This window comes from Heloderma suspectum, chromosome 5 (assembly GCF_057233095.1).
Source record: "Heloderma suspectum isolate Gila_16-S chromosome 5, 16-S_ref, whole genome shotgun sequence".
Classification (NCBI taxonomy): Eukaryota; Metazoa; Chordata; class Lepidosauria; order Squamata; family Helodermatidae; genus Heloderma; species Heloderma suspectum.
Window position 1 is genome coordinate 69817414 of NC_139462.1, and position 19794 is coordinate 69837207.

At 42.6% G+C, this 19794-nt stretch overlaps 1 protein-coding gene across 3 annotated transcripts in view; it reads left to right on the plus strand.

Moving 5' to 3' along the window:
- Positions 1 to 19794, plus strand: part of FNIP2 (folliculin interacting protein 2) — a 68491-nt gene that overhangs the window by 22971 nt on the left and 25726 nt on the right. The window contains exons 1-7 of one of the 3 annotated variants that reach the window (XM_084856356.1): positions 6335 to 6615; positions 11531 to 11657; positions 14517 to 14639; positions 15831 to 15931; positions 16027 to 16098; positions 18092 to 18192; positions 18313 to 18402. In XM_084856356.1, the coding sequence (XP_084712482.1) occupies positions 6425 to 6615; positions 11531 to 11657; positions 14517 to 14639; positions 15831 to 15931; positions 16027 to 16098; positions 18092 to 18192; positions 18313 to 18402 (805 nt within the window). In that variant the 5' untranslated portion in view covers positions 6335 to 6424. Of the gene's footprint in view, positions 1 to 6334; positions 6616 to 11530; positions 11658 to 14516; positions 14640 to 15830; positions 15932 to 16026; positions 16099 to 18091; positions 18193 to 18312; positions 18403 to 19794 lie in introns of those variants that run through there. The other 2 variants (XM_084856357.1, XM_084856358.1) reach the window with 2 other exon arrangements.

Below are 19794 nucleotides of genomic sequence, written 5' to 3' on the forward strand. Positions count from 1 at the left end.
ATCTGGCAGTTTGCTTTGTAATGTTGAAAGTGTTTTCCTTTGAATTCTTCAGGATTTTCTTAATTCAATTTCTTCCTAGGAGGATCACTATCCTCAGAGAGCTTATAACATACCATGATCTACAAATGATCTCACATAGATAAGGCTTAGGTGTCCCTCCCCACCCCCCAAAAAACCCGTGAGGAACTTGGAGAATTTAGGATATGTATTTCTTTTGAAGGTGATTTGCCTGTATCAGTAACAAGGATCAGCCTTGCCATTTCTGGAAAAGCTACAGTAACAGGAAGCAGATATAACTGGATTTCCTCAACTACTTTTAATTTTGAATGTATGTATAACAATAACCAGGGCATGATCTGAGGATACATGATTCAGCCATCATACGGATGTTCAGCAGGTCTAGGTGTAGATTAGAGATGTAAAATTTCTGGAAATTTTAAAGTCATGGGAAAAAGTCTGGGGGGCGTGGTTGGTGGGTTAACAAAGCAGAAATGTTGGAGAAAATTGAAATATATGTATTACTTTCTTATCAAACCTAATCCAATTGTAGAGACATACAGTGTATCACTTAATAAATAAGTTGACATATGAAATTGTACTATTTGGCATATATATGAAATCCTCTGCATGTTTACTCAAAAGTAAGACCCACTGTTTAGTGAAGCTTACTCCTGAGTAAGTGCACACAGGATTGCAGCCTCAAAAGTGTAAATGCAATTTTGCTTGTATGAAATTAATGCAAATATATTCAATACTGGAGATAGAGCTGCAAGCTGCTGCATCCTATGCTACCAGGGGTGTCTGTGTCAAGGCAGACCATAAAAGAGGGGCCAGGTCAAAAGAAGTGATGCAGGGATGCTTACTTCTACTATCTCCAAACTAGATAAGTAAGCCACCTGAAGAAGGCAAGCAGCCATTCACAAGCAACAATAGGCCTGTATCCTCCTTATAAGGAGACAGCAATACTCTCTTCGTACAAAAATGCATCTTGGATTTGAGTGCATGTCTATGACACACACAGGAATTCTCATTCTCTAATACTGTAAATTTGTTTTGCGTAAAAATCTTCATAGTACACATTTTGAGTGAGTAAAACCTTTCATTCAGAAGCATTTCATTCATTCCATATCATAGGAGGGTTTGTTCTTTTTAGTGTCTCCCAAGCTCTCTGTTTTTCACGGAGAAGTCCTCAGCTGTCTGTAACTCCCTTCATCCTTCACCATTGGCCATGCTGGCTAGGACTGATGGGAGTTTCAGCCCACCTACATCTGGAGGGTCATATGTTCCCCACCCATGTGTTTTTTAAATATATGCAGCCTTTTCATTTGCAACATAATTGTAACACAACAATAAACAAACGAAAAAGCAAAAAAAGTGGGATTCATATCATGGAACACATCAATATACAGTAATCATTTTCTATAGGAAAAAAGGAAACACAAGGAGAGGTAGAAAATGGGTTAACATTTCCATTTCAAATATGTTAATGTAAGCAATCCATATCTCTAAATAACATCCATATGAGATTGACTGCTGTAGGAGATATGTTCAAATGTAGCAAGAGCAGTGGGTGTTTGACCTTGAAGTATAAAATTCTTTGAACTGTAAGGGCTCTCAGCATCCACTTTTGCTGTCCGTCTGTTAATCCCGACACATCACAGGGATGTAATTTAAAAGCGCATGAACATCCGCTATTATCACAGATACTTCAAGAACAAAACGCATACAAGCAGTGACTTCCAACCACAACGAAGCCCCTCAAGGATGTGCCCATAAGCCTCATTGAGGCATTGTCCTCATTGCATCGCCAGCATTTGGCAGAGCTAGCCAGCTTCTTAGCAAGCCTCTGTGGTGCCCAGTATAGACGAAACATCAATTTTTGTTGAATCCATCTCAGTTTTAAATCTACAGAGTACATTTGGAAGCTAAGGCAACTTTCCATTGATTAAACTATAGAGCATTCCAGTTCCTTATTCCATTAATCTCTGACCTTCTGAACATCTACTTCACTACATTCCAGAAGACTTTTATAGACAGCTATTGGGGCTTAGCTTTCCGTAAGGAAGCAATTAATCCCTCCAGCAGTGCAGGAGCCGCTGAAGTACTCATTGCTAGAGGGGGGTGGAGTCCTCAGGGCTTGTGGGGGAACTATCTCCCCCTGCTCTAGAGGGGGGAGAGGTTTGGAGGGGGGCAGGGTATGTTTCAAGGCCTTCACATATCTAGTGCCTGGATTGGAGCCCACTTGAAAACTCCATGTACACTGCCTTGAGTTCCATGGTGGAAGAAAGTCAGGATATAAAATGTACAAAGGGCACAATCCTATCAATTGTGCCTTCAGTGATTGGAAGCCCCCAAACTTGGAGGCGTCTTGTCATCCAGTGCAGGGCAGGAGAAGCAGCGAGGGCAATCTTCGCCTCCCCATCTTCCCTGCAGATTTCGCTATTTCTCTAGACGGGCTTTTTAGCCCATCTAGCGAGGGTGCTTTGGAGGGGGAGAGAAGGAGGCTGGGAGAAACTGAGGATAAATCCTGGCCTGGCCTCTCCAGTCTCCTCCACTCCCCTCCCACTGGACCATCTGCTTTCCTCCTCCTCCAAGGTCACTTTTCCAACCTCGGAGGGCAACCAGTGGGGTTCTTTCTCTGCCAGCTCGAAGGGGCTGGGGAGGAGGGCCAGATCTCCAACTCTTCCTTCTGAGGTCAGAGTGCTGTCTGCCATCTTGGAGGGGTGGGATGCTCGCCAGGGATCATAGGATTGCTTTCTAAAAAATTGCATTTCTCTTCCCTTTACCAGACCATTTTTTCCCATATAGTGGACTAGTTTTATCTGCTACAGACTCTAGTCTCTAAATACTTCCAAACTAAAATAGCATTTTTTCCTATTTTTTTTTCTAATAGCTATGCATTTTCTACCCTTTACATTTGCTTTTAGTTAATGCAGGGATGGGGAGCATGTGGTTTCCAGATGCTGTTGGTCTGCAGCTCCCTTCACCCCTCACCATTGGCTTTGCTGACTAGTGCTGGTGGTAGTTGCAGCCTACCCACATCTGGAGGGCCACAGGTTCCCCACCCATGCATTAATGTATTAGCAATATTCTTCTACCACCTGTACCTTTAAAACTCAGCTCCATGAAACAAAACAAAAGTCAGAATGCACGTTCACAAGTAACATGTTCACGTTACTTATGACTTTCAAAACAGGCATTGTGAGAAACTGCTAACACTGTATCACTGTTCAACAAACAGGTGGGTTACACAAAGGTATGGTGGCCTGGTTGCTGTCTGTTCAGTATGAAATTTGCCTCAAGATGACTATCTCTTTAAAGCATACAAATATAGTGGAATAATGTTAATTTAATGAGCAGTGAACTGGCCAAGTTTGCAGTTGACACCAAATTATTTACGGTGGTTAAAACAAAAAGGAATTGTGAAGAGCTCCAAAAGGATCTCTCCAAACTGGGAGAATGGGCATCTAAATAGCAAATGTGGTTCAGTGTAAGCAAGTGTAAAGTGATGCACGTTGGGGCAAAAAATCCCAACTTCCAGTATAGCCTGATGGGATCTGAGCTAGTTGTGACCAACCAGGAAAGCTATCTTGGGGTTGTGGTGGACAGGTCAGTGAAGATGTCAACCTAGTATGTGGCTGCTGTAAAAAAAGGCAAACTCCATATTAGGCATAATTAGAAAAGGAATTGAGAATAAAACTGCCAACATCACACTGCCCCTATACAAATCTGTGGTGTGACCATACTTGGAATACTGTGTACAGTTCTGGTCACCACACCTAAAAAAAGATATTGTAAAGTTGGGAAAAGTGCAAAAAAGGGAAATAAAATTATCAAGGGGCTGAAGCATCTCCGCTATGAGAGAAGGTTACAACAGCTGGGATTGTTTAGCTTGGAAAAAGGGAGGGTAAGGGGAGACATGATAGAGGTGTACAAAATTATGCATGGTGTGGAGACTGTGAATAGGGAGAAGTTTTTCTCCCTCAGAATACTAGAACCTGGGGTCATCCTATGAAGCTGATTAGTGGGAGATTTAGGACAGATAGAAGGAGGTATTTCTTCACATAGTGCATAGTTAAACTATGGAATTCACTACCACAGGATGTAGTGATGTAGCCACCAATTTGGATGGCTTTAAAAGGGGGTTGGACAAATTCCTGGAGGAAAAGGCTGGCAGTGGCTGTAGTCTTGATGGCTTTGTGCTACCTCCAGTACCAGAAGCAGTGAGCCTATGTACACTAGCTGCTGGGGAACATGTGTGGGAGGGTGCTGTTGTGCTCCTGCCCTGATTGTGGTTTCCTGGTCTACAGCTGGTTGGCCACTGTGTGAACAGAATGCTGGACTAGATGGTCCCTTAGTCTCATCCAGCATGGCTCTTCTTATGTTCTTATGTTCTTATGACTTGCATTCAGCTACAGAACTGCTGCTATTTTAAGTGGCCTGTGTACAACATGGTGGGTGAGTGGCAGGGAGCGTTTTTCAATATTTTGCTTCTCCTGCTTAGTTTATTTAAAAGGTGTAAAAAAATCTTGTACACCTTTCTGTGTAACTATTTTTAGTTTGCTTTTACGAGAAGAAGAAATTCAGTAGAAAAGCATCCAATTAAACCAACATTTTATATAGTACTTTTTCTGCATAATAAGACAAAACAGTTTCTGTGAGTGTGTGAGACTTCAGTGACCCTACTGAGAACATTTTGATCTTCCAGGACTGAGAGATTCCTACCCCTGACTTACTCTACAGCCAGAGTGGGGAATCTGTGGCCCTCCAGATGTTTTGGCATACAACTGGCATCTGGCCGGCCAGCATAGTTAACGGTGAGGAATCATGGGAGTTGTAGGCCAAAACATCTGGAGGGCCACAAACTGCCAATCCCTGCTGTACAGTCTTGGAGTGAGAAGCATTGCAGGGAGGGATGTAATAATTGAACAGAATTGTGTTGGGAGCCAGTGTGCTGCAGGAGTTCCTCATGCTAGGAGACTTAGGGAGCAATCCTATGGCCGCTAGTCGGTGGATAGACAGCCATAGGATAGATCGGTTTCTGGGAACCGACCTCAGAGCCCACGCTCCAAGGTCAGTTCCCTGAGAACCGACCTTCCCCCCGTCTTGCGCTGCCTCACAGGCAGCTTGGAACATCTCCGCGCTCAGAAGAGGAGCTCTGAGCAGCGAAAATGGGAGTTCTGGGGGGCTTTCTGGGGCAGGGAAGGCGGAAATGCTGGTATGACACATCCAACGTGACATCTGAATCATAATCTTCCACTCAGCTCACTGGGTGACCTTGGGCAGTCACCAACCTTTGTCTTATCCTACCTCATAGATTTGTTCTGAGGATAAAATGACCAGGGAGTGGGGGTATGACCTTTATATACCTGATCTGCCTGGAAGAAGGCTGAAATGTAGTAAATGTTGAAAACAAATGGATCTAAGGTTAGAAGGCCATTTTATATGCACAGGATCTGATTCTAAAGCCTATCAGAACAAATCTATTGGCATGTCCCATGTAAATTGCAGAACAACCGTGAGTGTGCGCATGCACGCATGTGTTTGCCATTTACATTCTGTCCGTGTGTGTGTGCCAGAGGAGGCAAAAGCAAGAATTTCTCTACTTCAGTTTTTATTGCACAGGTTACTTGAAATACTCTTAAGAGTAAAAATCAGTGTCTTTTTCTCTCCATCTTACCAGAATTTTAAAATTCTACTGGGTCTTTACATTGTATGCCAATCATAATCTCTTGTTTTCAATATTAAGAACATTACAGCACAAAAATTGTAAGTGTGTGTGTGGTGGGGTCCATTCTGTTGTGTTAATCATTCCCTACTGATAACCTGTGGCATTGGTGACAGGTTCCTATTTGCATTGGAAATGATGGTGCTGAGACACAAGGTTGCTAAGAGCTGTCAGATGACACTTGCTCACATGAGACCATTAAGAGGGTGTTGCAGCCAGTTTTAAAACAAGTTTGTATCTTAGGAGTCAATGAGAAAGCAGCAGCCTCCCTATCCAAGGCCATCTGCTTAGGTCTTGTGATCAAATAATTGCTAGCTACAGAAGCATACCAGGAAGCAAGATAGTCACAGTTCTTACTAGCTGTTGCATCTGACAGTGAGTTGGCTGAAATACTGGAACAAGCAAGTTATGTTATTTTTTAAAAATTGAATTACATGGTATTGTAATAGATGTAATAAATTCTCTTTAGATAGAGAATATTTGCAATCATGGCCGCAAGGCCTACAAATTCCTAAGAAGAAAACTATCTGGATGCTCTCCAGTTCTTGGTTGCTGTTCCTCCTAGTCAGAAGGTTTACAGCCAATAGTTTCATTCATCACAGCTCAGTATTTATGTGCCTATCTCTTTAAATGCACACTGGTTATTTTGAAGAAGCCTTGAGTGTGTGTGAGTGAGACAACACCTGTGAACTTAAAATGTGTGGAGGCACACCAAAGTCTTCAAACAGCACAGGGCACCAGACAAAGAAAGTGAGGGAAATCCACGATTCCTCTACCACACCGGTGAATAGCTTTTCAAAGCCAAAGTTAGACAAAGCTAAGAAACCATTTGTGGCAGAAAAGAGCTCCAAACATTCAAAGAGAGTTGCTGGAGAACTATCAAACAGGTATGAAAGCTTAATTCAAAATCTGCTTTGGGTGGGAGGGAGGGAGATTATGTTCTAACTTGTGGAACAGTAGAAATGTAGAGATAATCCTAAAATGAGTCGGCAGTCATATTGGCACTGAATCTTTTCCCCCAAAAGTGTCCAGACAATTGCCCTTGACATCTAAATGTATTGTTCAGTGTTAAATTATTGACTTGCGTGCAGATTAATTGGAATCTAAAATTACCTTTGCTGTGATAGGAGAGTACCTATCTGAAATGTTGTGCTTGCATCTAAAGCCATACTTCATTGACCTTAAGTGTTCGTCCTGCTGTCAGTTCAGTACTAACATAAGAAGAATGGTTGCTGAACGGAGGAAACAGGCATGAAATAGTGGCATCCTATTTATGGATTGTATCCAGTGTTAGTCTAACGTAAGTACCTTTCATTTCATTGGGTCTACTCTAAGCAGGACTAACATTGGATACAACCCACTATTTAAAGAGTCTTGTCACTTTTTTTCTGAATGTAATTAGAGTTCTGCAGCTCTTACATAGAGGGTTGGACAAATTGGCCTTTTTTTAACTGGCTAATCTATCAGTCACTTGAGAGTAGGATATTTATTCAGTGTCTTGTAGTATTCATGAAAAAAAGAATTTGTTGGTTAAACTAAAGTATATCTTAACTACCTTGTTATGCCAAATGTATGCTAGATGGGTAATCAAGAATGCTCTGTTATGAAAGAGGTTAGAACTAAGTAGGTATGTTAAAGCAGATGCTAGCAATCTTTTCCCAAAGACATTTAACAAATCGTTGAGTGTACTGTTGTTGTTGCTGCTAGAAGATTTGGTTATGATACTGGAGAATTTAACTGATCTATCAGTCGAACGTAAATTCTTGTGGTGTCTCTTGTAAAGAGAGGGAAAGTAACTGAATAAGATATCAAGACTGATTGGATTAGTGCTTGATGGCTGCATTGTTTGAGATTTTATGAAATCTTTTAAAAATCAAGCTGGATATAAATCTGCTTAAGTCAAAGGAGAATAGGTTTTGAACATTAGAATGAGCTATGGGTGCCGCTTGTGATTATCTCTATATATCATGTTTCATTAGGCATATAAAACTGGACACTGCTTGTCATTAAGAGAAGCTTCCTCAATAGTGACTAGCTTTCCTTTGCCCATTTTTTTTTAAAATTGCCCGAATGCACGCTGCCTCTGGTGCTCTGTTATCCAAGAGTGTGACATTAATGGCAGATGTTGTAAAAACCACATAATGTAGTGGTGACGCTTGTAGGTGAAAGGCTTGGAAAAAAATTTAAGGCAACAGTGCTTTCAAATGGTATGAAAGCAGCATAAACTATTTCTGTAGGGCCAGCATCAGGGGAGAAGGCATGGTTGTGTACCTGCTGAGGCCCACACCGGCCAACTCCTGGTGCCTCTTGGCCCTGCTGCTGCTCCTTATTGCTGTCACTGCCTACTCGCCTGTTCCCTGTAAGCAAGTGAAGAGCAGTATCATCCACCCGACTTGTGCTCTCCCTCTGGGCAGCTGTGCCCAAAGAGGGCAAGCGAATAGGCAGACAGCCATGACGGCATCAGGGAGGGGGCCCACTCAAGGCGTCTTACTCAACGGCTCGCCAAAATCTGGAGCTTGCACTGTATCTTTGCAGGCAAAGAAATTCCGCCAACACTCCACACAACTGTTTCTTCCCCTGCATCAAAGCAGCCCCAGGAAGCATTGTGGTTACCTTGTGAGTTTTGAGGAAAGGTGGAGTAAAAAATCGCATAGGTAGCTACCGTTTTAGAATAGATGTGTGTTTTCTGAGAGCCTATGGCAAAATATCAGGGTAATTATTGTTGGGCTGCTGGAGCTCTTGTCCAAGCAAGCCGAACTAGGACTTTCACATTGACACAACAATGCAAATAATGTTTTGAAAGTGCAGGTATAACAAGTAAGAACTGTGAAGCAGTGGCTCAGGTGTTCAATTTGGATGCAGGAAATCCAGATGATTAGTCATGATGCTCGCTGGATGCTCTCTCTCAGCCTACCTACTGTACAGGGTGACTAGGAGACAGAAATGGGGTGAGACTGAAATGGGTTTCCCCAGGTACAGCACTCTAAGCTACAAATGTGATTCATTAAGGAAGGGCTAGCAGTGTGTTCGTAAACCTTTGCAAATGAACATTCCACTCTGTTAATTCAGCCAGGCGGTCAAGCAACCTGGGGGGAAAGGGCAGGCTTCCACTTTCCTATGGTGCAAAGCATATGGCAGTACACTCCTAGGGTATTGTGCAGAAACCCAAAATAACTGGAGGGAGGTTTTACATTAGAAATGTGTTCAGGATCTGCATATAGAGATCTGCAAACCTCTTTCTAATAAGTAGATATTTGGTCATTGAAAGACAGTGTTTGGTAAGTCCTCATTGGTGCAGAACCAATGTCTTATGCATACTGAGCCATTTATTGACCCATATTGAAAAGAACAGGCTTGGATTTCTGTCTTATCTTGTAATCTGTTGGCTAAACCAAAATGCTGATCCATCTGAGAGGCTTCTAGGCCATTCATATCGAAGAGTGTGTATGTTGCGGTACGTGCTGCCCATATCTACATCAACCGGTATTAGCAGATCATCAGTCCATATAAAGCAAAAGCTTATAAATACGGCTATGCTTTTTCTTCCAGTTAAGGAGATGTCTCTATTTTCCTCTCATCAAAAATAAAAGCCCATCTAAAAATTTCCTATACTTTCAAGCACTTTTGGTAGAGAACCAATGTGGTCTTGGCCAAAAGCCTGTTATACAACAGGATAAACTAAAACTATCTAATAGTATGTGTACCATCAGCTGCGCCAGGGCTGAAGCACATTGAAACACCGATACTCAGAGGAGGTCTGAGTTTACCTTAGAAAATACATTGCTCTAGTTTAGAAGAACTCTCTGGAGCAGCCTTTTCCATTTCCTTCATGTACTCTAAAGTCAATTTTCAATAGTACAGGATGGCATTGCCACGGTATTATTACATAAACGCACTCTAAATAGCAGAGTGACTGCCTGGTGACTTAGGAAAGAATCCTTTTCTTTTTGAGGTGAAATGCAACTTTGGTGGCCAGGTGTCCTACTTTACAGAAGACAGCCCTCTATTTGAACAGCTGTCAGAGGATGGTCCTCTGTTTGAAGGCATTCTCTGTTTGAAGGGCAAAGAAGGGACTTTAAGAAGGGAGAACTGAGGCTCTTAAGTTGCCCAGCATCAGTTAGAACCTGGACGACAGATTGACAGACTCACCTGGTCACAGTCTTCTCCTCTATGATGAGATGTATTGTATTTCTGTTTAAATTACAGCAATTATTTCTACATTTGCATCTGCACATGCAAATTAGCGTATGCAATTTCTATGCAAATCAGTACCATCTCTTGTCCTCTTCTTTGGCAATGTGTACGTGGCCATGCTAAATGCAACAACTGACAGGGACAGGGAAAAGTACTCATTTCAGTGCCTACGTTTGAACCCAAAACGAAACCCAGAGTTCTACCAAAAAATGCATAACAATGTATCCTCTGCCTGGTCTTGGCTGTCAAGAAAGTAAACTTTTTAACTGCTTTTAGAAAATGCATCTTTTAGAAACCTGCATCAGTTTAACACGCTTACACAGCCCTGTATTATCAGGGTTCCCGATCATTGAGCTTTGTAGGCGCAGTCATCTGAACACATTTACAAGCCCCTATGCATACCTTCGTGTTTAACGTCCCCACTATCCCTATTCATGATGCAGGTGGCATAGGGCTCAGGTGTTATTGGTCTATCTTTGGGCTACTTCACATTTGTATATACCTATAGCATGGGTCCCCCACCATTTTGGGCCCATAGACACATTTGGAACATTGAGAGAATGCTTTAGGCGCCACCACAAAATGGCTGATCAAAGGGATGTACTCAGTCACAAAATTTGCCTAATCCCAACATACTGCAACAAAACATCTATTTCTCAAAAGGCAAATTGGGGAGGTTAAAAGACAAGTAAGTCGACCAAGAAATATAGTACAAGGAGAGGTGATTGCTGAGCACCAAACCATTGTTTTTACCCCTCTTTTTTCTGCTGCAGCAGGACACTCATTTCTCAGAAAGCAAGCCCATTTAATTTCCCATACAAATCAGTCCCCCTTCAATAAGTTTGCTTACCATTACTCACCCAGATGACCCCAGATGTATTTTTCAAAGCCAAACTGGTGCTGCCCAGTGTTAAAGACAGCACCGCATGGAAAGCCATTCTTAGAAAGCCATGACACCATTCCTGCTTTCATCTGTTCCCCCCACCCCCTTCCTTTCTAAGGCTGTAATCCTATTCATATTTATATGTGAGTAAGTGCCACTGAACTCATTTTTTAAAAAAATTGAATCAGTGTGGGTACTCCACATGACAATGCAAATACACATGTATATAGATGAGTATGTGTTGTTCTCCTGATTAGGGAAGTGGCCCTTTAGAATTTTGTTTACTCCTATACTTACACAGAACTCTTCATTGGACTGAAAGGAACATATACACAAGTGAAGAGTCTTGCTGGATCAGACCAAAGGCCTATCTAATCCTTGATCTCAAAGCCTGATCCAGCCACCCCACCCCCAGGGCCATCTACCATCAACTGCCCTGTGGGAGGTGTTCCAGGAGAGGGAGGGAGGGAGACGAGGATAACGCCAGATACCTGCTCCTGTTCCACCTGGACTCTCCCCCTCTGAGGGCCATGTTCCACCAACTGCCCTCTGGGAAGGATCCTGATGATTTTTTTCTGGCTGGGAATGTTGGCAGTTGCAGCACCAGCTTGGTGGAAGGCTGAATTGCACCTTTCCAATAAAAGCTGAACTAATTAAAGGACTGCTGTCAGAACTGATAAAACTACATAACTCTTCGCCATTCCTCTTGTGCTTACAATTCACAGCTGGTCTTGTTCGGGGTTTGACCTACACGAAATTCGCTTGATAGTGTATCAGGATTGTGAGAGGCGGGGCAGACAGGTCTTATTTGACTCCACAGCAGTCCGCAAGGGTGATGAGACGAGGATTCAGGTATGATTTTTGTTTGTTTGTCTTCGTCCAAGCTATAGAAATTATTTTTAACTACAGCACCACCACTGTTTGAAATCACTTTTTGTTAAAAATTATTGGTTTAAATCTTTAGAACAGAACAATTGCCAATTTAAAAACAAAAAAATCCCAGTGGGTAAGGGACTAATCCATTATGTACCTGAGCACCTTCTTTTTCTAGTTCCTTTTCCTCCAGGCATAGAGTTAGTTGCCTTTGATATCCAAAGAACATGTTAGGCATCTCTTACTTTTACTCTTGTGTAAGTGTGCATGACATCAATTCATACCAGGACCATGGTGCTCCAGGAGGGGAGAGTTAAACCTTCCCCCACATTCCCCCCCCACATGGGGGGGCAGTAAAAAAAAAAAAGAAGAAGAAGAAGGAATGTCATTGACTCCAGTGGAGACCTCTTTCTTTTTTTAAACGGGGTGGGGGTGGGATTTCATGGAAAAAACAGGTGGGGTGAAGGTAGAACCCTTTCCTACCAGAGTGCTGTGGTCCCGATGCAAATCGGGGCTGCATAGGCTTATACGAGAGTAAAAACTGAGAAAAACCTCAGTGACACGCTACGCAATTGACATAATGTGTAGTTTGGCTCTGAGAGACAAGGCAAGCCTATATGCAGGCTTATAAAAATTAATCAGGCTGTGACCCAGCACTGCAACAAAAGTTCATTTTGATTGCTGTTTATATACAAGGCTGAACTTCAGTTGTTGAATTATTCTATGTGACTTGGCTTCATTTCCATTATACTTGTCACTTTGCTAGTCATTTTCCTCTGAACTGATTTCATGCTGTTTAAAAAGAGTTTTCAGAGCAATGCAAGTACAAGTTGAGCCCGTTTCTCATCAGGTTTGTTTCTTTGGAAGCCTGTGCTAGCTGCTTGCATGTAAAACCATGGTTAATCATATAGAACAGCTAGCAAATTCTGTTCTCAGCTTTTCCTGCGGATGGCCCAGAGGCAAGCACCTTCACAGACACCCCAGCCTCCACCTCCTTGTCAGTAGTTTGTGTCAAGCACATGACAGCTAACATTTTTCCTCTTTTCCTAATGACAGTCACATTGGGGATTAAAGAAGCAACCCTTCCATAAATGTAATATTAAGCAAGATCTCCACAAAAGGAATCTAAATAGGTTGTAAAATGTGGACGAGCCCATGTGCTTCACGGACAGATAAGCGGTGGGGGTGAGTGAGGGAAGAAGAAAGATTCCTTTTATATTCATGCCTGATGGGTTGCTTTTTTGTCACTAAAATGGCTGGCTGGCTTCCTCATTTTTATCCTATTCTTCCTCCAAGGAGCTCAGGGGAGTATTCATGAATTTGTGGACCCCGCCCCACTCCCAAATTACTATTGCTACGACCATACTGTGAGTTAGGTTAGGCTGAAAGAGCGACCCGTTGTCTTTCGCTGCAATAGACATAAGCCCTATTCAGGCATTCCGTGTCTGAATAGGGCAAAAACACGTTGAGAGGGAATGCTCCAGCTCTGCCCCTCTCCTTCATTGCATCCCTTGCCCTCTATTAATGGAGGCTGTCTGTCTGAAGAGGAGACCTCCTCTCTCCCTTGAGGCTTTCCGCGTGAGCAAGAATGCTGCTTCCTCTTGTTAATTGTATAGAGCATCTGCAGGGCTGTTGTTGTGTGTAATTATGAAAGAAGAAATGGCCAAATTACTGGCTTTCTATTTCTTTCTCTTTTCCTTTTTAAATCCTAGGCTGTTCTCTGGGCACAATTAAACTGTTCTTGTTCATCAAAGTGTGTGTCTAATAGTGATGTTGTCTCATAGACACAAATGTATGGATTTTGTAAAACTTTCATTATTCGGCTTTCGAGCCCATCAAAACACTGGACAGTGGGTGTTTGGGGTCTGATTATGTGGGTCTCTCCCTAAGCTTTTTCTTAGCTTGCACTGGTAGTAATGATAGCCGTCTGCATTCTTCTGGTGCCACTGTATGTCCCTGATGTGGTTGCTCAATAAATTACATCTCTCATCGCCGGATTGATTTTCAAAATTGGATTATGTTTAATCTTTGTAATTCTCCACATGATCCAGTGCAGCAGACATGCTTAGAGAGGCATGCTCAGTCTAAATAGCATTTTTTATTGGGCCGACTCTAGTGCTTTAGAAGAGGAAGCTTTTGAACCCTACAGATCCCAGTGGCCAGCGTAAAACGGAAATATTTTATGAGCTTTTGCATATTGAAAAGCATAATGGCCTGTGTGGCTCCTTCCATGGTGTAATTTCCCACCTTACTTTATGTCCCCATAAACTTCATATGTCATCCATTCCATGGGGGGGGGGTGTCCAGGATGAGGGCAATCTGGCCCACAGACCAAATAGTTCCCCGCCCTCACTACAAACAGTTGCTTTTTGTTATTTTCCTACATTGTGCTACCAGGTGAAAAAAAGCTGGGCACATGAGTTGAACAGCTAGGCAAACACAAGGGAGATGGAGCAATTTGTAAACAATCCAAAGGTCCAAGACCTTGTTTGAAGAAACCATTTTCAAACGCGCACAGAGTTAGTTTTGAGAACTTAGGATTAGTTAGTAAGTAGAAAATAGGAAAGGTTTAGCATCTGTTTGCAACGAAAGTGCTTAGTTGCTTTGAGGAGGGTGAAACCAGTAAGGACCAGTTCATATTCTGCTTGCCTGAAACTGTTTCAACAATGACAAAAAGTGCAAGCTGTCCATTTTAACATGGAGATAGTGCCCTTTGCTAGGATGCATTTTTTATTATTATTTTGCATTGTGGCATTCAGTAAAATGCTGCTAAGGTTACAGAATCACCTAGAAATTATGGGGATTCTACATTGCCATTAATTTTATTTCACCCTACAGGATGCCTCTGGAAAGACATGTGGCATGTGCTGCCAAGCAAGCAGTGGGTCCAATACAACTTCTCCCCATAGCCCTTCAATGGATGGCAGACCAAATGTCAGAGAAGACATTCCAAAGTATCAGGTAACCGAAACATACCAAGTGGAATCCGTATGCCCATCCAAGTCACATGAACTGAAAGCCAACTTTTATATTGAATTCCTATCCAATCACTTCATACTGTGTTAGAAATAGCTTTTCAAGTTCTGCTGCACTGAAAAGTAAATTGCTCAGTTCTCACTAGAGCTGCTGTCTGAGGTGTGTAGGGGAGTATGAAGTGCTTAGTTCAAGGGTGGGCAACTTTGCAGGGTTTGGGGGCTGCATTGGCCACCCCAGAACCTGCAGGATCCACAGACCTCCCAACTGTTGCTAGAAATGGCCGTGCTGCTGGAATCCCCAACAGTTCTACTGGGAATCATGCTCCCAACAACCCACCCAAGAGCTTTTTGGTGGGCTGTTGGACGACCCAGTCTGCTGGGCTTTGGGGGGTGGCGGTGGCGGCAGGGACTAGATGAAGATTGAAGAAATGGCCATGGTGGGCTGCATGTTGCCCACCTCTGGCATCATGCATGTTAGTTCTGCATCTCTGTATTTTGTAGTGGTATATACAACTGCTTCTTCAAACTACAATTGGTATGGAATTTCTTGCCTTCCCATGTTCCCTTCAAGCTGCAACACTTAAGTGGTGTTTTGGTAACACTTGAAAACCATTATTCTGTTACTTTGTATACAGTAGGTGGTAAGGGCCATTGCCATTGTCGTCTCTTTGAAGCTAAGGACGATTTTCAGTGCTGCCTGTTACGCATAGCAAAATAATGTGGGAATGTGGTGGGAGTAGAGTTTGTTGCTGACAGCTGGCAAAAGCCATGTGATTTGTTCAAGTTCCTCCTCAAAGGCTCTGATATGGGGATCACCAAGCAGCATGTATATTGATGAAGTTTCTTTCATTGATAAAAGCTTGGCAGTGGAGGTGCTAGTAATAATAGCAATAATAATAAAATAAGAGCAATAATAAACACGTAGCTCTTTAGTGTGCTGAAAATGCTGAAAATATTTTAGTGTGCTGAAAATAAATACATTATCCATTCAACTGTCTTGTAAGCTTGATAAGTATAACACCGATACTACAGATGGGAGCAAGGAGGGGAGAATGGTTTTCCAGATAAGGCGTTCATGGCAAGAGGTGAAATTTGAAATTCTACCCTTAGAAGCAAAATATGGCTAACTTTGTGAGAATAACTCAGTGCACTGGTATTCTTCCTTTCTTACCTGTAGTACACCAGACCTGCTTCTGATGTTAACATGTTGGGAGAGATGATGTTTGGTTCGGTAGCGATGAGTTACAAAGGCTCTACGCTGAAAATCCACTATATACGGTGAGCTGCTGTCTCTATATCCTTGTTGTCCTGTCAAAAGTGTGGAATTGCTGTTGGAGCTGCTGAATCACCGGTATTATTTTTTATCCTTCCAGCTCTCCTCCACAGCTCATGATGAGTAAAGTATTCTCTGCCAGAGTAGGAAGCTTCTGTGGAAGTACAAATAGGTAAGACAGCCTTCCTTTTCTGCTTCACTGCAAGTTCTTCAAGGTTTCCCCCTTCTTAAGCTCAGTTGTTCATTTTTTTAAAAAATCCTGCCTCAGTAAGATTAAACCAAAGATGGACTACTAGAAGTGATTTTGTCTGGTTAGGGCACAGACATCGACCCTGGACTTTCAGGAGGAGGCAAAAGCTGGACCATAGCCACAGTGCTCTTAATAACAGATAATCTACTGCTCTAGTCAGACATTAAAGCCTTGACATGGTTAGAAATATGTGAGGGGAGAGCAAGGACGTGCTATCAGGCCCCATCCTCTCTGTCATGGCTGGGAGGGCTAAAAACTGAGCACATTGCAGGATCAGGATTCTGAATTACATAGAGAGTCGTACACAAGTACAGCAGGCTCACTTCTGCAAACCTTGCTGTGCAACATGTGGAAGACGGCAGGTGATGATGGGACCAACAAGCACATCCCTGCTCTCCCCTCGTTGTGTGAAGTCTTCAGTATGTGTGACCTGCCTAGCAGTATACAAGGATCATGACTACAGCTCAGGGTTGCAGTAACTACGTAGGGAAGAGGAGCGGGGTATGACCTGGTTTGTTCCTGCTCTTTCTGTTCTCCTCCTGCCATCCTTCGAAGGAGTACTGGAATAATGTTTGCAAGGGCGGGATTCTAGAGGCCAGTCTGCTGAATACTGCTGCTGATCCCTGGAGTGTGCTTGCTGCAATAGCAATGCAGAAATGATGGCAACAGCTTTCTGGCCTGTTTCTTGAAGAAAGGTTCATTTGTGGCTCGCGATATGTGAGTAATAGAACTACTTGTCATATTTCTCTCAAGCACACTTGTGCTTCCTTGTCTCATGTGTAGTTTCCCATGGATGAGCCAAGGTATGGACCCAGTTCACACATCGTGACAACCCACGGTTAACACACTGTGAGTTGTTGAGATGATCAGAAGGAGCAAGTGTGTGTGCTGGTTCCTGCTGCCTGCCCACCCCCATGGGTTTAACCATGGGTTTCGACTAGGGATGTCTGTTGCTGGTCTTTTGGGGCCCACCAGACTTCCACAGCGTACCTGACTCAGCTTGCACTGGAGAGCTGAGTGATGGGTTTTCCCTGAATTCTCAGGAGTTTTTATGTGTGTGTTTTTGTCTCACCCGTAATTTGAGCAAATTTGCATAATTTGCACACATTACTGCTGTGACCTACGCAAACTGCAGCCATGATTTGCTCATGTTGCGCCCGTAACTTGTGCAAACTCAAAAACACCAAAAATCTGCTAGCTGGCTCCACTCGCTGCAGACTGAATCAAGCCAGCTAACAGAAGATAAACCGAAGTCCAGGAGGCCAAGGTGATGAAAGCTTGTTGAGCTCCACCCCCCAGCCAGATTCCTACAACATCCCCAGTTCAAACTCTGGCTTGTTTGTCCCCCAGCAGTCTACGTTTCTGGTTTTGGACATCACAATAAATAACCCAGGGACAGAGTGTCTGGTTTGTTTATTATGGTGGGAGCGGGCAGGCTCACGGGAACTAATATGTATATTCACTCCCAACTCGTCTTCTCAACAAGCCGTAGTTTAAGTCCTACAACTCAACATGGTTGGTTGGGGAAAGCTGGCAGTTACAGGATTTTTTTTTGTCTAAACTTGCATAGGATTGTGCCCATAATCTCAAAATGTGGAACTTTTAAGTTTGGATTGGAAACTCCTGTGTGCATAGCCATTAAAATACCCAGAAAGTTAATGCTGTTGCTTGGATTTTTACTTTTTAAAAAATATATCCCTGTGCAGTTCTGTCTTGTTTGGAGAAAACTGGTGCCGTCTTCTATAAATCAGAAATAGTTACTACAACTATATAGATGGAGATGCTTGTTTTCTGTATGAATGTTGATAGTTTATATTCTAGCCAATTAGGATGTGGGGCCAGGGGGAGTATTCAGTAGCAACTTAAATTTCAATTGCCTCTTGTCACCTCTCTTGGATGGATGTTTCTTTTCAAGCTTGCAAGGTAGTTTTGAATACATCAATCAAGATCCCAGTTTAGCAAGGCTGAACCCTAATTCGAATGGTTTGGGCCCCTGTCATAATGGAAGCAATCTAGGTAAATATATCCAGCTATTTCGACTTGTGTGTTTGCATGGACCATGTCTTTTAGTCTGCTTTTTACACTGCTGTTTAATCTGATTTTTGTTCTGTATGTTTCCCATGTTGGTCTCTTTAGGTGTATTACAGCTGTGCAGCAACAAACTGCTGCATGGTGTGCCTGAAGGGGGCCCCCTCCGGCTAATCCGGAGTGCTTCTTTCTTTGCAGGTTTGTGTGGAATTTTGAGCGCAGTGTGATGCGCCCAGATGCATATGCTTAGCTTCCTAGGAAATCTCTTGGCATGGGGTCAATAACTGCTCTCTACAAATGGAATGGGCTAAGATGGCGTTGATTTCTTTTTTTGTGCATCCGACAAGAGACCTCCTAAAACATTGAACTGCATTAACTACATCCTCTCTTCTTTGTCATATGTTTCTACTAGTAGCACTTTTTAGTGCAATATTTATTCTCAGATAAGTGTGCCCTTCCAGTTTTGAGAGGAGTTGTTTTTCCAGATTAATATTTTGCTGGGGTGTGTGTATGTTTTCTCACTCTCTGGGAAATGATTTTTCTTCCTCTGGTGAAATGCTAAAGTAGCCTAAATATTTCTGGATATGCTCAAGTTAATTTTATAGTTGAAGTGATCACCTTTTGGAAGTGAATAAATTACAATCTGATCAAGGGAATGTGAATTAATCTCACATGGGTCACAAATCTTGCATGTGCTCTAATCAAGTGATCTCCTTTGCTTAATGTTGGCTTACCCTTGTCTGAATTTTACCTTCATATATGGAGTTACAACTTGCACTTGGCCTAGCATTAGTGAAGGATCTGGGAGCCGTATGTTGTTTATCATCTATGTGAGTTGTCACTTTACAACATGTAAAATGACATGTTACATCCAAAGGTTATCCTCTGCATGCAGAAAGCATTGTCTGCTCATGGAAGAATTGTACTGGTTCGTAAGAAAAGTGGAGCCAAAGTTTATGCCATAATAGTGTTAGTCTTTTAAGAAGTGACTCAAGACTTTTTAAAATTCAAAGGTGTTCTTCCACTTACAACTTCTATAGAAACTAGTTATTAGAAGCATTTGGGGAATAACTAATGGCTTTTTTCCTCCCGCTCAGTGTTCCAACCTGACAATGCTACCAAACTAAACTCGGACTGGGAGTTTGCAGACGAAAGATCTGTATTGATAAGTTTTCAGGATCTAGTGCATTGTTAAAACAAACTTAAAGTATACTAAGCCTGGCACTTGGTTCATGCAAAATCAGTGTGTCTGCTTCTCTCCCCTTCACTGCAGCAGAATGAAGAGTCTTAACATCTGAGCTGTTTCAGTGTATGTGTGCCTTCTCTGCTTGGTGTATGTGTTTTAAGAGTAGCCATTTAAGAGAGGTAGTACAAACTCGGTTGCTCTTGGCTTTTAAAAGGCAGGATACCCCCTCTTGTTTTTAAGAAGGTTTCTCTCTCTCACACACACACACACACACACACACACACACACGAACTCTGCTCAGTACTTGAAGCTCAAGTTCTTTCCACCTGTCACATTGCAATATGTGATTTTTAAAAAGCAGATGCACCCGTAAATTGCACTTTTTGAAAACTTGTGGCGAAAGG